The sequence below is a fragment of the Hoplias malabaricus genome, chromosome 5 (assembly GCF_029633855.1).
Source record: "Hoplias malabaricus isolate fHopMal1 chromosome 5, fHopMal1.hap1, whole genome shotgun sequence".
Lineage (NCBI taxonomy): Eukaryota > Metazoa > Chordata > Actinopteri > Characiformes > Erythrinidae > Hoplias > Hoplias malabaricus.
The window spans coordinates 45,987,772-46,005,841 of NC_089804.1; the positions used below are offsets into that span (position 1 = coordinate 45,987,772).

Sequence of the window (18,070 nt, forward strand, 5' to 3'; positions counted from 1 at the left end):
TAACGAAACTGCTTTGCACTCAACTTTGTTGAACGGTGCTCTTCCACAAGCCTTTTGATCTACTCTTTGTCCAAGTTCAGAATAGACTAAATAAGTCTGAAGCTATTTTCTTTGGAAGTGAAAAAAGCCCCATTTTCAGCAATGAGCAAAGCCTGGTTCAGCTTGGCCAAGGTTGGAAATAAAAAAAAAAATCAATGGCAGTATCACCTCAGGCAAGAGTTCCTTGTTTTCATAAAAATTCAGTTTATCGAGCACTCTCATCCTTCAGAAAATAAACAAAACGCCTCATACATAACATATAGGCCTCGATGTCATGTTCTTCTTTGACAGGCGATGGAAGACACTGCTGTGTATCAGCTTCATCTGGCACTGCTCTCTGTCTTTGAGCAGAGATAGAGGACACCATCACAGAACTGCTTTAATGGGTACCAGTGAGACTTCAATACATCCATCATTTCAGCTTAACTGGAAATTATAACCACCCACACTGCCCCAGAGCAGAAAAGCTGCAGTAAGGCAAGAGGTAAGAGTCCAATAGATCCCATACAGGCTACACATTTCTCAGTAAGTGTTATTGTATTACAGCATTCCAGCGGTTGGTGCTGGATTTCTGAGGCTTGTTCAGCTCGTTAAGCGTGAGTAAAACGTAAGCCATGTGTGTATTTTTTTTTTCTTCTTTTTGTTGGTATTTCTCAGCAGGGAGGAAGATGAGGGTCTCTCTTGCAGGATCTGCTCAGAGCCACTCGTTTGTCATATGGACAGAGCTGTAATAATGAGAGGCCCTGAGGAGCTGTGGGTTTCTGGGACAGGATACTATGAGAGTGACCTGAGTGCCTGAGATTCTACACACTTAAATATTTTCTGTCCTTATTTCCACATGGTGTCTGCTCAGCTGTTGTTCAAATGCACACTGCAGTGAAGAACAATTTCCACAGCTTTAGACAACAGCTCATACTGCCACACAGTTTTGTGTGTATTTTTCAGTACAAGTCTTATGGATCGAATGTGCAGGATGTGTAAAATATTGTGTAATTTCAAGCAGGACAAAAAACAGTCTACAAAAAGGAGTATTTTTCTTGTAATCAGTTCAAACATAATTAGAAGGTTTCTGCTCATTTGTTCCTGACCATTTTATCAAAGTTGCATATAAACATATGCACTAACAGCTTTGCATCTGACTCATAAAACACTAAAACCAAACAGTAGTTTGCGCTGATGAACTTAAGGCTTGTTCATGACACTGCTCGATCTTCATACTTCTACGGACATTGTCCCTGGATATTAGCACTAGATATTACATGTGTATGTATTACATGTGCCATTCTTGAATTCTGACACATTCAAAGAAAGCAAGCTATCTTTGTTCTGACCCCCTTTTTCCTACGTCTTGCAGGTTTTCTCTGGTCAGTAGCGACCGAGGCATGTTTGCATCACCACAAAACCTTTCCCGCCCATTTCTTCTGCTGTAACATCCCTTTGTGCCGCAGTACGTATGAACGCTCTGTGCTGCAATACATATGAACCGCACATTATTAGTAGTATCATATTAATTGATGTATTAGAAGCAGGAAAAATTAGGTCAAATGTTAAAATTAAGAAAATCAGACTGTTTTGACTCAGAACATTATGAAAACAACAGGTCTTAAAGGTTGTTCTGTATGGGGCATAACGGATTAGCAGTGTCCATGGACAATCTGTGTACTGGCGACAGGGTAATAGACTCCCAAGTCTTACTGATGTGTGTGGAGAGCGAAGGATAGCACATCCGATCTCATCACACAATGACCTACGGCAGCACAAATTGCTGAAAAATGACTGTTGACTATGATAGCAAGTTTACACCAGTAGCTCTTCTGTGGGATTGGACCAGGCCTTCATTTCATTAGCTCTGGTTGCCCATGACCCTGTGGCCACCGGTTGTCCTTACCTCAATAAGGTATGGTGCTACAAACCAATCCACATTGGGAACATCCAACTGCTGTTTTAGTGATGCACTGACCAGTACAATATGACCATCACAATTTGGTCCTTGTCAAATGTGCTCAGATCCAACACATCTATCTGCAGATTGTCCTTTCTGTCTGACAGTGAGAGCATGCTGGCATCCCTCTGGTGAACTGCCACTTCTCTCCGTGTCTTACATGTATTTTGTTTATCTTTCTGCTTAGCCAATTTTGTTGATTACTAACTATCCATGAACATATCCAAGTGAAATGGGTTTGCCTCCTGTGCTGCTGCCTGTTGTTATGGGAAAGCAGGGCTTTGTGTCCAAGGGGAACTTTCTTCATCATTGCTTCCATTGCCTGCTTGCTGTGGCTGCTTCTGTTAGCTGGGAGTGACTGAGAGCACCTAGCTGCTGGTGGCTAGTGACCTGCGATCAGACCTGCTAGCTGTTGTTGACTAAAGAAGCATTGCTGCTGCAACTAGATGTTGCTGGTGTTAACAAGCGGAGCATCTTCTTATTACTGCTGACAGATGCATAGAAACCTGATAACTGCAGCCTGGTGTTTTAGAGAGACATATGCTGCTATCAAGGTGAATTCCCAGGAATTCTCACATCTATCTTTGGCAGGACAATTCTGGGCATCATTCCGCATCACTGTTACCACAGTGTGGCTTCAAAGACATACAATGTGTTTGCTTGAGTGGCATGGCAGCTGTCCAGATGTGTCTCCTATTGAAAAAGTATGGTGTATCTAGAAGAGGCGAAATGTGCAATAGTAACCAAAGCCTGTCAAGCATCTCGAGTCTTGTATATGTCAAGACTTGTAGAGAGAGAGAGTGTGTGTGTGTATTTATCACTAGAAGACCTGACAGCAGGTTGTGACCGATGTGAATATCCTTCGACTCAGAAGCCATGTGTTTACGCATGAGTGAGAAAAAGAGAGAGTGAAAGAGAGAGAGTAGATGTGTGTGAGTGAGAGAGGGGGTGGGGGAGAAAGAGAGATGGGTGTCTGACTTGATTTCATGGCAGTACTGTAAAGGTTAACTACACCCAGCATCATATAAGGGGAGCCTGGGACACAAAATGCCCATTCTTACATAGTATTCCTTCAAAATTATCTCGAGAGATGCCATTGGACAGTGAGATTGTTTAAATCAGCGTGCACATTAAAATCAGCTGTGAGTGCTTGGTCTTGTGCTTTGCCTGGGAGTGTCTGCTGTTTCCAGTGATTCTCAGGCTCTGCTCTGCCCTTTGACAAGGGGTGCCCAGTTTCACCACTGTTGCTATGCCTTAATGTTGATGGGACTGCCCACATTCAATGCCCCCTCTCTGACCACACAATGCCACACAAGCACAGTGCTGCTGTCCACCACATTAGCATTGCTGTTAGCGGCTCCTGTTGTCCCTGGACTTGTCCGTGGACATGAACAATAGCACTGCTTTTAGCTCCTCCTGTTTTCCTTGGGCTTTTCTATGCAATTGGACATTAACACTGCTGTTAGCTGCTCCTGTTTTCTATACCTCCTGTAGTGCTTTGCCTTCTTGTTTTGTGTTCTCAGTTTAATTGAGAGTAAACATATTTGGATCATTAAAAAGCACAATACAAAAATCATGTTTTATTCAGTTATTCATACATTATCTGAAACCGCTTATCCAATTCAGGGTCGCGGTGGGTCCGGAGCCTACCCGGAATCATTGGGTGCAAGGCAGGAACACACCATGGAGGGGACGCCAGTCCAGATTCATTCACACATATGGACACTTTTGAGTCAGTAAACCACCTACCAACATGTGTTTTTGGACTGTGGGAGGAAACCCGAGCACCTGGAGGAAACACACGCGGACACAGGGAGAACACACCAAACTCCACACAGACAGTCACCTGGAGTGGGTCTTGAACCCACAACCTCCAGGTCCCTGGAGCTGTGTGACTGCGACACTACCATGCCCCCATGTTTTATTATTCATTATTATTATTATTATTATTATTATTATTATTATTTGTATTGGTAGTGGTGCATAGATTGCTCAGTGCATGGTGATATTCTATAAGTTATATATTATATCTATTTATACTGTTAATGCTTATATTACTGATATATGGCAAATTTGACATATTCACTTTAAATCAAACATTTTCAGGCAGATTTAAAGAGATTGCTTTTACAGTGATGCAGAGGATGAAACTAAATAACATAACTACATCTTTGATTACTGTCCCTCAAACAAATATGACAAAATGGGAATATATTTTATCATCAGGAAGAGTATTTAAAGACGATTATGTTATGGGTGTTTGTTTCTACACTCTTGGGTAATAAATGTGCCACTTTTAGAAATGCCATAGAATTTTAGTTCCTTGAAGAACCATGTTTGTAAATTAACGGAACCATTAAAAAGGTTTAAAGAACCTTCACATAATGTAAAGGTTACTTTGAACTTCAAAAATGTGCTTTACACTTAAAACCCCAAATCACAAACATATCTTTGTTAAACAACACTCCCACTGAAAGTTCCTCAGCGAACCAAACATTACAAAAGGAAACAGTTCTTTTATTTTTCCTTTTATTTGTAAGAGTGTAGCAAAACCATTAATTCAGGTTTTCCAGGCTTCTTTCCACACACAAATTTGGAGCTCTGCTGTCAAAACAGCCTTTTAAGGAAGAATAATGTTTCTATGTACCACAGCTAGGATGATTATAAAGCTCAGTTATAATTACACTACTGCATTTGAATTCCAGTAACTCCTTATGTCTAGGGTATATTTAAAATGTCACAGAGGAAGTAAATAGGCTACAGTTAGAGACCCCTTGTTTATCACACACATGTTTAAAGAATTATAACAGTAAATATAGTGGTGAGGGATCATTTCTTTTTAAAATTGTACTAGATTTTGGTGTTAAAATCCCTCAACCCATGTTTGCCCCTTATGTATGGCAACATTCAGATCACGTGCATCTGTTTAAGTGTTCTCATTTTTTCATGCTTGTGTATGGAGAGTATACAAAGTGTGGCTCAGAAACTGCCTGTCAGTTTCACTAATTGGTGAATTTTAAATGAGCTAAATTCACTCCAAATGTTTGGACATGTAGTGTGTGCCAGTGAAACATGAATGAGTTTATATTTCAAGCTCTCGCACACCCCCAAATCTGCTGAGACTGGCTAGTGCTGGACACATCTCAGACCTGGTCAGTATGACCTCTCTTTGTTTACATGTCTGATCTGTTCTCCCATGTCTGGTCTGACCACTTAACTAAAGATTTCATTAGTTGTGTAAGACATATTGTATGTCTAAGCCAGAAATGAAAATCTCAGACCTCAAAACAATTCAGTTACCTTTGAATACTTTAACAAATTATTAAGTTATTATTAAGTGAATCACAATAATTTATATAGCGGAAGTATTTCCCAACTTTCAACTTTAAGAACCTTCTGTAATTGTTTCATTTTTGTAAATGCACATACATTCACACACAATTGTCATACAACATTGGAGATATTCTGCTGCCATTTAAGCCCCTCACCCCAAAGGGTTGTAAAGCAAAGTCCACTTACCATCCACACAGGAGGGTTTATTTCTTGTGGTTCCTGCCACTTTCCCTGGTAAACAGGAACACTTGACGGTCTGGGATCGCTCTTCGATCTTGTTTTTGTTACAGCATCTGTGTGCAGCAATCACTTCACATGTCCCTCCTTCTGTCAAAAGATAGATCAATCAATAAAAGCATCAAATCTCAGAGATAACCTGTCTTTCTTTTCCTGTCGTCTGTCTATCAATTCTCACGCAGCCTTGATCTCAGGAATGCTTCCTGTGCTGAAGTTAAGGGTGGGTAATATGACAAAATATGATATTATATCTATTGAGCACATTCTCACAATACACACATTTAATATAGCTGTCCTGAGTTTTGAACATTAGAACAAAGGAAAGAATCACTACATTGCAAAAACAATCTCCAGAAAAAAAAGACAAACCCATAGGCGTGGTAGGGCTCTTTAAATACCCAACAATCTCCTCAATAGACTCAGAAAACACACTGGAATACAATTTATCACAAAAATGATACAACACCATCTCATTGCCCAGTACTGTAGTACATCACTGGATATTCATATTATTGCTTTGCAGGTCATAAATGGACCAATAAATGCTGTAAAATGGGTGAAGTCCTCAAAGTGTGGCGTTTCCAGTCTGCAAACTTCAGTTATGTTGATTAGTGTTTGTCCCCTGCGGCTCACACAGGGCCACAGCACTCAGGAAGGAAGATGCAGTGTGTGGAGGGGCCTGTGAGGAAGATGTGTGTGTGCAAAAGCACATTAATGAGGAGGGAAGTTGAGTGAGAGTGAACACGTAAAAAGACAGAAGCCCTGCAGTCACACACTGCAAGTGAGCGATTATCAAACCCTCTGGTACGTCAACCCTTCAGAACATGAACACAAGCGCACACACACTCAGAAAGAGAAAGCAGAGTCCAGTAACACCACTTAAACTGTCACAATAGTCACCATGAGCTGTTCATATTGCTTATACAATGGGAAAATCTACTGATTACTTTGAAAATGAATGAAGTAATTAATGTTTATTAATAATAATATATCTAACAGAACCAAGATTTCAATACACTGGAATGCTTTATTAGTAAAAAATACATTAAGAATCCTCTAAAGCATGTGGCATATAATTCATATTAATGGGTGGATTCCTCAGGCTGTTGCTTAATGTTAGAAAAATCAATAAGAAATGTAAAATGTATTAATATCATGCACACTAATTTCTCATTCACTGTAATTGGTATGTTATTAACCGGTATATGTTATGTGTTTAAACAAATAGTAATTACAGCTTTAAACACACAGTTTACGCTGTAAAACCAAACGTTATTGTTAAACACATCATTTTAATTTATGACTAAATGTTCAATCATATCAAATTTATTTTGCAACCAACTTCTGAGATCAAACTGAGACTGCCCTACACATTTTTTTTGCAAGTAAGTCTCTCAAAAAAAAGAATGGAAGCTTTAATGAAGGCAAAGTGTAGAACGTTTAAATGCAGAAAAATCTGATGTTATATTTAGTTGTTTAGGCTTGGAATTTTCCTATCATCTGTTTTCTACTTCTTCAAGACGTTAAAACGAAATAACTTGTTGTATGTCTGATTTGACTGTAGGTTGCACTCGGACATTTGCAAAGTTAGGAACATGGACGTGTAACGGGAGTGAACAACATACCCTCAGGATAGTCACGCTTGACACATGACTTCATAATCTCCGTTTGAATCATCAGAATGAAGCAGAATTTAGGGCTATTAGTCAGCGGAGAGCAAGAGTAAAAGGCAGCAGGAGAAAGAAAACAAGCACATTAAAATGGTTCAGACAAACATCTATTTCACACAATTTTCAACTCAAATATAGTCAATCGCTCATGACATATGGTGCCAGAACTTTGCTTTTTTACTTCTGGAACTATGTAGCAAACAAGCAATGAAAGGTTATACACACCAGTCAGCACTGCTATTATTTGGGTGCAATTAATGTAGTAATTGTAAGTAAAGGTAATGTAATTAAAATTTTCTATATTATTTTTTCATGCATTTCTGTGAGCACAGACTACACAATGCTCATCATTTTGTGTGTGCAGAACTAGGGGTGGGCGATGTGGCTCTAAAATAATATCATGATATTTCTGGGTTTTTGGCGATATCAACAAAACACTGAAAAATACTTTTATTAATTTTAAGAACACACTAATGCAACAAAATAAATGTTATATTATATTTAATATATATATTAATAACATTAAATAGTTTTATTTATTAAAACATTTTTTTAACTACAAATGTAACACTTTCAAATATTCAAATATAAAGAAGTGACAAATGAAATCAGTAAACATCTTTGTAAGCAACAGTAATTTATCAAGATTCAGATTTTTTTATAAAATAAATAATGTTGCATAAAAATATACCACACAACCAAAGTGAACAAAATGTAGTGTGTGCATATAAACAGCAAAAAAAACAACAATTATTAAGCTTCAGTCAGAATATCATGACCATCAAAATATTGATTTTTTTTTTTATTGTTAAAAAAATATGAAAATATTATCGTGAACGATACGATACGGCACAGCTCCATGCAGAACTCTGCTGAAAAGTGGCAGATTACTACAGAATTGAACTGGAATATCTGGACAAGTGAGTATATTGAGTATTTCACAGCTTTGTACAAGGCAAGGCCAATCAGACTTCACAACTGACACAATTCATTGTAGAATTCCATGATCAGATGTTGTATGTGGTGCTGCGGATGGAAAAACAAAAAAAAGCATTGTTTTCTTTCTATTGCAACCAATTTTCCACAATAAACCCCCTTCAAATCAAAGGAATGTGGTGTTCTTTGATTATCCTGAGATATTAGACAATTTGGGTCCAGCCCTTTTCCAGACAGGCCTTACAAAACAGGAAAGGGTAAACCATTACATGCCTAATGTTTACACCAGACATACAGTATACATTGGCGATAAGGGAGAAGTTGAGTAAATTTGCCTTTTTGTATCACATCGCATTAGATCTGCTGGAGTTAATGTTGAGAAAGGACGGTGAGTATCAGATAAGGCAGAGTGACTCACGATAGAGAAGCTGAGAGCTTGCTCGCCCATCTGGAGACGTAATACTCCCTGTAAGGTTAATGGCGAGACAAACAATTAAACATAAAAGCTAGGGTAAAACGTAGTGCTGAGACACAGGAGAGCCATTAGCTGACTCTCGGCTGGATTTGCAAGCGCCCGGCTTTTGGAATGGCTTCGGGTTTGTGAGTCTGGCAGCAGGTTTGGCTAACAACAGCGAGACACTGAATAATGCAGGCAGCAGGAGTGAGAGAGTTGCCGGGAATCCGCAGAGGATCGAGCGCAGCGGCGTTCAACAGCCTGTGTTTGCTCTCCATTAATTATGAACTACTCTGAGCTCCAGTGGGGCTTCAGACAGAATGCACAGGGGTTTATTTTCTTTAATGTGTAGTCTTAATTACATAAGACAGACCCAGTTTCCACTTTGATCTAAGGGGAAAAAAAGCAGAGGAAAAAACAACAACCAACCAAACCAAAAAGAAAAAGCAACGTCTCGACAAAAATATCCGCACATTTTGCTCAAAGTAAACAGAAGAGAGGAAATTCTCGCCTTGGTCTTTAAAGAGAAGGAAAAAAAAGTTGAGGAAAATAATAAGCATTGTTAAATGTACTTTGTAAAAATCAATAAAAATGTAAATAGCCTCTGCATCTCCAGCAGGCTTAAGGCTTTCATTAGCTCCAGAGTGAAGTCAGTCAAAACACCGAGGGAGGGCAGGCAAATGGAGAGAGAATTGGGGGATCAGGGCCCACAGAGAGAGAGAGAGAGAGATGCAGTCAGGGTGGATGTGAGAGACAGTTAGCTGCTGACTGTTCTAACCGCATATCTGAGGGTTATGAATATTTAAAAAGGTGACAGTGGACATCTAGAGCCATGTAGGGGAGTGATTGCTTTTCATATCCTTTCACTTTGCGTGACTGAGGGAGAGATGATTGCTGAACTCTGGGGGCCATTCACTGACGCCTCGTGGCCTGTGTGCTGCCCACACTTAATCAGCACATTACACACAAGAGTCAAGTGTTTAAAGCCTCACTATTTCCACTGGCCTCGCGGAGAGTGAAGCCTCAAGTAACCCAGAAGGTCAGTTCCTGTCTGTTTCTGTTCTTACGCTGTGTCACAGATAAAACAACAGTTCTGCCTAAAATCAAATTTGCACAGTTGGGCCCCGCAGTGCAGCCTATCAGCAGACATTTGGCTTCTGAACTTTGCTTTATTGCACTGGATCTAAGACACTGGGACTATGTAGGGCATATATGGAAACACAAGTGCATTCATTGAACATATAATAATGAATGATGATGATTTTTGGTAAATATCTATATTTACAGTTCAATTAAAATCTAAAATACGATCAAATTTACACAACTTGTTTCTTAGAGAGCAAATTTCAACAATGATTTCGGAGGAAGAGAAAAGTTTGAAAGGTTCTAAAGGTTCTACACTGTTTAGAAGCAGAGCTGGCCAGCTAACAGGCACATGGTTTAGCACACCACGGCACATCATTTTCCAGCGAACTGAGGCTCAAAACACACATAATTAGAGGATAAAGCCTCATATGTGTGAGCGAAGGGTCTTCTGAGTATTGTGTAGAGTGTTTTCATCTTTCTTCCTCCCTGAACCCAAGCTCAGCGCTAAACTCACAACTGTGGTGGGCTACTGGGCTTGTTTTTCTCCACCTGTTTTCCGTCTGTCACATCTCCAGTCAGTGAGCTCCCACAGCGCCCCCTGCCTGTGGCTCAATTAAATGCACAGAAATGTTTGGCCATGACACAGACACAGAACACAAATTTGACAGAGCACACACACGTCATAAATACCACCTTCATTTTGAGACACATTTTTAAATACCACGGTATACGGTATTATCGTTATACCTCTCAACCCTAGTGCCAGAGAGAAGCTGGGCAGAAATACACTGTAACAAAAACACTCTCACCTACTGCATTATTAATGTCATGGATGTGTTATTTTATTATCTCTCAATTCCTTGATACACAGTCCTTCAAAACTCAGTATCACTACTTTTCAAAATACTATTTAAAATCAGGAAATTTCAGGATTGCACCAACACTAATCTGAAGTGAATTCTTTTTACATGCATCATCGTCTTTGTGTGTGTATGTGTGTGTGTGTGTGTGTGTGTGTGTAAGCACATTTATTTTATGCTCTCTTGGAGACTGACAGGTTTCTCTGGGGCGGCTGAGCAGAACCATGCTTTGTTCTTTGCCTCTGTTCCCCCTCTTCCTCATTCAGGCTTTCTCTCCTCGCAAGATGGCCTCGACATCACAGTGTGCAAACAACACGGCCATGGATTACAATGCTTCTCTACACATTCTCTTTCTCTTCCTCTCTCTCTCTCTCTCTCTCTCTCTCTCTCTCTCTCTCTCTCTCTCTCTTCTTCTCCTTACCTCACTCACAGTGTTCATACATGTGAGCCACACATCACATGAACTCGTCACAGTAAGAGGAAGGAGGCTGACATATAGAACAGAGCTTTACCTTCACAATCCCAGTTTCCCATTTGATGTGATCCAGTTGTGTTGCTTTTACTTGAATGCCCCTTAGTTGGGATTTTTTTCTATAAGGCAGAATGAGAAAAAGGTGGGTGTTTCTAACACAGCGGATAGCTAATCCACAATTAATAACTATACAAATCATCACATTATGGAGAGGGAACAAGATCAGGGTTAATAATAATAATAATAATAATAATAATAATAACTCTAAATATGCTTTCAACAAACAAAACCCTACCTGATTCAATATTGAATGAGGCTGAAGAGAATTCGTTTTCTGTGGAGATTACACATGCTGGGCAAACAATTTGGAAAAACAATGTACATTCATTCATTGTCCATAAAAGCTTATGCACTTCAGGGTTACAGTGGGTCTCTAGCCCACCTGGAATCAGTAGGCGCAAGGCAGGAACACAACAAGTCACATGAGGTGTAGTCTCAGCCACAGACGCTCCACCTAAAAGTAGACAGAGAGTCTGATACCTTCAGTGCTTTAAGCTGCCTCACTGTCAGGATTCTGCCAGTTGCATTCTGACTGGCTCTTAGTATATCCACGTATAAGCACTTCTGTTTATTGTTGTGTACTGGCTCTGGTACTGGTCCGACGTGAATCAAAGACTGGCTCTTTCTACACGTCATGCCAAAATACCAAACTTGTGATTGGTCTTTTTGCATGTCAGTCAAATTTTCAAATTTATATTCCCGCAATAGTACGCGGTTCTAGACCACATTAACGGTACCAGTTTTCCCTAGAGAGTCTGGCAATTACTCAAGGTGGGACTCAAATCCACAATGCAAGAACCAAGAATCTGTGTGACAGAACAACCGTGCCACCCCAAAGTGTGTATAATCAGGAGTGCTTCATCACTATAACAATAACATGTCATACTTTCCACTGCTACCTTATACTGTCTATCATAAATAACTGCCACATTAAAATGTATGCATGAAGGGAGACCAAATTTCATTCTTCTCTTGAACTGCAGGGTCAGTAGTACGGAATGTGGCATCAGCGGTGTATATTGCTCCATCGTGAATGGACTCACAAGTATCCACTCTCCTTATGCAGACAAGCAGCTGAAGGGCCATGGCATAGATATGTCTGCATGTCATTTTCCCGATAATGATGCAAGGATGAAGTACAATGTGCGCTGTGCTGTGACTGCAAGGAATCCTCAAGTGTAAAAATAATACAGAGTAACTATGAGTTCACCCCTGGGTCCTGCAGGCTGGATTGTATATAGATTCAGCTATTTGCATGCAGTGATGGCTCCTCCAGACTCAAGCTTGTATAGGGCATTGTTAAGAACTAGACCAACTCCAGATCGTGCAGTTCTCCTGGTTACAGGTAATGTAATACGATAATAAAGACTGACATATCACCACAGGCTTAAGTACAGAATAATACCACAATACTAGTGTGACTTTATATAAAATACACTGCCTGCCCACCTTTTAGACACTTGTAAGATCACTCAAACCTGTCACCTTAACAATTCTAATCATAAGGTAGCAGAGATATTCATGAGTCACTTCATGTAAGCCACAGTCAAACCTCTTGGAAGAACAATAGTTTTTGGCTTCTTTCCCTGGAAAATATTGATAAAATATAGAGTATATTTTAGATGTTCTTGACTCAGAATAATCAGTTCTGTGGGTTTGAGTTCCTCTAATTGAGGTTAGCTGCTGACACTGTCAAATCTTACTGCTGTACAGCACTGTGTTAATGCTGATTAACTCATAACCTGTGTGTGATGAGAGCCATTAAAATTATACACAAGCTTATAATTCTTCAATTCTACCTGGCTTCCTCCAGCAGGAGTATTTCCCTGGAATCGTGTGCCCAAAGTAGGTGAATGAATAGAAGTCAGTGTCTAGTCATAAGTCATATAAAGTATAATGTCAATATCCTAAGTCATAAGCTCTGAAAATCCAATAAATTCTGTACTCTATTCAAATCTACCCAGTCAAGTCTATTATAAATGTCTTGGAGAAGCACTGTAAGACCATCCCTCAAAACATATAGTATTAATGGGTTATCAGGGGGTATTCCACAAAGAAGGATTACTCAGTTAGCCAGCTAACTTAAGCTCAAAGTCAAGCCTTTGAAATAGGAACAGAGCTTAGGGAGGTTTTATTGGACTGTCCTCAACTTTGAGCTAAGGTTGGTTGGCTAATTGCTATGTAGGTAGTCTTATGTAGTGATATGATGTACTTCCCAGATCTCAGCAGCCACAGAGAGACCTTATACAACCGTGCCATAAGAGCATCCTTCCACATTGGGTACAAGTTGCCTTTCAACACTGATAAGGGCTCCTCCATGTGCATAATCAAGGATTCTTCCCGTACAATGAATGCAGCATGAAACTGTTGCTGTAAATTTGAAATCTGATCATCAGTGGGCACTGGAGATGTAACAGCGACATATCCATTTACACCTGCTGCGTTCATATGTCTCACTATCCATTTGCGATAAGATTAAATGACACAGATATAGATTTCACATTAGTCCAAATATCTGTGTACACCCCTTATAATACTGAATTCAGCTACCTTAAAGGAGCAATCTGCAAACCTGTCGCCAAGCATTTTAAAATGAGAAAGACAATACAGTTCCGAAACAGTGGAGAGAGCTGCCTGCCTCCTCCCCAGATGTGAAGCTTAATCAGGTTGCCAGTTTAAGGACAACTTAACTTTCAAGAACAAGCAAGAGATGAGTTGGAACACTTAGGTTTATAATAACTACAAAGAATGTGTCATAATCAACACATTTACACAGAAAAGGGTAAAGGGCATTTCACTAAAGCATCTACCTATGAGACAAGCAAAAACGTGAACGAGTGGCCACTATTTTCACTGCATTGTACAAGTCTTTACTCTCTAAGTCCATCTTAAATATTTTGACTAGACTAGACTGTACGAGGCAGATCTTACCTGCTTATTCACAGTTTTCGTATTTAAACATTTAGTTCCACCTTAAATGGGTCCATTTACATGTTTTATTGTTGTTATTTGCCAGCTTTTTACTTTGGCACTCTGTTCCACCTTAAACAGATGGCTTTAAGGTGTTGTTGCTGGTCTATAAATGTTTTAATGTTGTAGGACCAGAGTATTTATAAGATCTGCTACACAGATATGAGCCAAGCAGAGCTCTCAGATCTTTAAGAACTACAGTTAGTCCTGCCTCAGGTGAAAACTAAACATGGAGAAGCAGCGTTTAGATTCTATGCTGCTCTTAAACAGAACCTTAGAAGAGCCCTGACTTTAGACACTTTTAAATCAAGACTGAAATCATTCCTGTTTGAGCAGCTACAGCTCAGTTTAAAACACTCCACTTTTTATTCTGTAACAGCACTTTACTTTTTTAAAAATAATTTTAATAGTTTGAATCATTTTAATCATTTTTCTTTTATTGCATTATTTTAATTGTTTTAAATGACTTTAATGTTTTTTATACTTGCTCTTAATTTAACTGTTTTTTTATTGTTTCTTTTCACTCTATAAAACACTTTGAATTGCTCTTTGTATGAAAGGTGCTCTATAAATAAACTTGCCCTGCCTTGCCTATATAATTCCTTACATAGACATTTGTACTTATATACTTTCATTCAGAAATTACTTGCTGCTACCTGTCCAGTAAAACAATAGCCAACTCTGGATCTGTTTTGTAGACTTTCTGCTTCTAATCTACATCTATCTTTCAAACCCATGGCCAGTATTTTCTCTCATTTTTGTCATGGAGATTTTTAAGTCTGGTAAAATCTAGTATTATCTCTGTTCACTTGGTCACTTCATGGTTGCAGGACACAATGATTGAGTACCTGGCAACCTTTTGACTGTAATGTGTTTGAATGGATTCTCAGGTTGAAACACCAATAGAGCTCCACTCTAGAATGCGCACTTCTCAAAGAGTATGTACTGACTTCATCACTGTTCTCAGACACACCAGTGCTTCAACTAAGTCTGTTTCCTTCATCTATGATTACCTATGACTCACCCTGAACATTTTATGAGTGAGTATAGTACATTTCTCCTTTAAGGTGCAATCATTTTGAACACAAATTTGTGAGCTGTGATTTTCTATAAGGCATATGGACCACAAATTGGTCAGTGAGTGGAAGTGGGTGTTTCTAATAAACTGGACAGCTAATCTGCAAAGCAAGGCTAAGGCTGTAGAAATCATTACGTTGCATAGAGGGATTTAGGTGAGGCTTATAAAGACTTCAAAGTATATTTTAAGAATATCAATCATTGCATGAATATATGGTGAAGTTTTGGATTATTTTTCTTTTGTAATCAACATTGAATGCAAATACTAAGTTAAAGACATATGTCTTTTGATATATTTTTTGCGATTGCTGGTAGAAACATGTATATAATCAATCCTTTGTCTAAAATTACAAAACAATGTGTCAAAGGCAATTGAAACTGTTGTTAAAAATGGCACAATAAGTCATGTATTAGTGTGCGTTGTGCTTGCACAAGTGGATCAGACACAGAAGTGCTTCTGGAGATTTTATACGCTCCAGTGTCATTGTTGGACTGAGAGTAGTCCAACAAGCAAAAATATCCAGCCAACAGCGTCCTGTGTGCGGTGTCCTGTGTCCACTGATAAAGCCATCAAGCAACAACCAACAAGAACTGTGCAGCAACTGATGAGCTACTGTCTCTGACTTTACATCTAGGTGGACCAACGAGGTAGGTGTGTTTAACAGTGCGGACATTAAGTGGACGTTTAAAACCCCTGGAAACCTACATCTGCTTTTTTTCTTTCAGGTTATATAAACATTACCCTGAACAATCACAGATCTAACATGGATCTGCCCTGTGAACAATATCTCACTTGAGCTGGCAGTAAGTCTGAGCTCCACACAAGACTAAAACCAGCACCCACTCCGCTGCTTATACGATCCTCATGTTGAGTAAAATCAGCTAATGTTTTGCAGCCTGCACTGGCTCCAGAACTCACAGTCATACTGACGCTCACACTGAGTGAATTATTTTCAAGCTCCACATCAGTAAGTTTGCACCATACAGTTTATGTATTATCCTGACAATCCCTGTGTGGGCCATTATGTTGTATATCTATAAATGGGCTGAAAACTCAATTACTGAGATCAAAACTCAGTAAACCCTTAGGATCTGTGAATTTACAACCTCAATTCCAAATAAAATGCTAAAAAAAATTAAGCTTCTCTGTCTCAAGGCTGTGTGTTGCCAGTGATAGATGGCTGCCAGTCACACACACACACGTATATATATATATATACACATTCTGGAAGTGTTGTAGCAATCCTGTGTTGCTCTGCTGCTGCACTCTTTCCAATTATATCAAGACCCCAATTTTATCAAAATACAATTCACTCATATTGTTACAGAATCTTCTGTAGGTGCGAACTCATCAGTAGCAGAAAAATAAATCTTCCAAATATTCATTAAGTTTAGTGGTGAGATTCCATGCTACATAGCACTTTTATAACAGGATCTATAGGTATGAGCCTAGGATCAAAATACATGCTTACATGCTGATTACAAGAAACATCACTATACTGGGAAATCCAGTTTACCAGATCTGTTGTGATCTTGTATGCACAGAGCCAAAAATGCAAATTATTATTACCTGTAAATGCTTATCCAGTTCAGGGTCACGGTGGGTCAGGAGCCTACCCAGAATCACTGGGCACAAGGCAGAGACACACCCTAGAGGGAGCTTACATTGGATTAGTCTTCTCAAAGATATTTCTATTGCATAGAATGAACATACTATCTCCCTTTCACTTAAGTTGCTGACTATATATCTAACAAAGAGAAACTTTCAAGAGCCAATAAATGTATATTTTTGCTTCTTTAATTTTTATCAGCGTGGGACTCCTCATACTCAGGTGATGAGGGTCTCTGTGTCATAGGTATATAACAGTGCTTTCTCAACTCTGTTACCTAAATTCTGTGAACTGAAGTTTATTTGGGCAGTATCCCCTCACGGTCACATTGATAAATGGTTAATAATCCAAACACAGGTATTCAGTGTCCTGGAGAAAGTGGTAGCCACATTTATAACTTATAAAACAGAACAGTTTGTTGTCAAGTGGACAACTTTCAAAGTCTTAGAATTGCTGCACCACTCACACAACATAAATATTGAGAAGAATATTAACCAAAGGCATGTTTCCCACAAGAAACAATATAAAAACGTTTTCACAAGGCAATGTTTACTCTGGGCGAAACGGTGGATCCAGGGACCTGGAAGTTGTGGGTTTGAGTACTGCTCCAGGTGATTGTCTGTGAGGAGTTTGGTGTGTTCTCCCTGTGTCCGCGTGGGTTTCCTCTGGGTGTTACAGTTTCCTCCCACGGACCAAAAACACAGTGGTAGGTGGATTGGCGAATCAAAAGTGTTCATAGGTGTGAGTTAATGTGCGTCGCCCTGTGAAGGACTGGCTCCCCCTCCAGGGTGTGTTCCCACCTTGCACCCAGTGATTCCGGTCAGGCTCTGAACCCACCGGAACACCTAACTGGCTAAGCAGTTACAGACATTGAATGAATGAATGAATGAATGTTTACTCTGTAACATCCATCACTTTAAGATTTGTTCTTGTCAGAGTGCAAATTTAAATTTTTATTGGTTTATTGGAATATTTGGTTTAACATCAGATACAAAATAAATTATTTTTTAAAAACATTATTTGTTTGAAGCCATTAGCACTAAATAATAAGTTACTACAGCGTTTCCACTACATTCATTTTGCTGTGGCAGCCCAACACTGCTTCAGAATTTTAAGAAAAGGATCTTCTGCAGAGGGCATTTATTTTTTAAACAATGGATACAAAAGACAGGGAGATAAGAGAAAGGTAAATTAAACTAGTTAACATAAACTTAGAAAGGTTTTACAATTATGAAGAACAGTCACAATATAATAATATAAAACCCACCACAAAGTGTCTGCACCGCGTCAAAATAGCAGACTTGCGATTGGTCCTTTTGTGTGT

The 18,070-nt window shown here is 39.2% G+C and overlaps 1 protein-coding gene across 2 annotated transcripts in view; it reads right to left on the minus strand.

Moving 5' to 3' along the window:
- Nucleotides 1-18,070, minus strand: part of tafa1a (TAFA chemokine like family member 1a) — a 67,049-nt gene that overhangs the window by 10,044 nt on the left and 38,935 nt on the right. For both annotated transcript variants that reach the window (XM_066671892.1, XM_066671891.1), the window contains exon 3: nt 5,501-5,641. In XM_066671892.1, the coding sequence (XP_066527989.1) occupies nt 5,501-5,641 (141 nt within the window). The remainder of the gene's footprint in view (nt 1-5,500; nt 5,642-18,070) is intronic.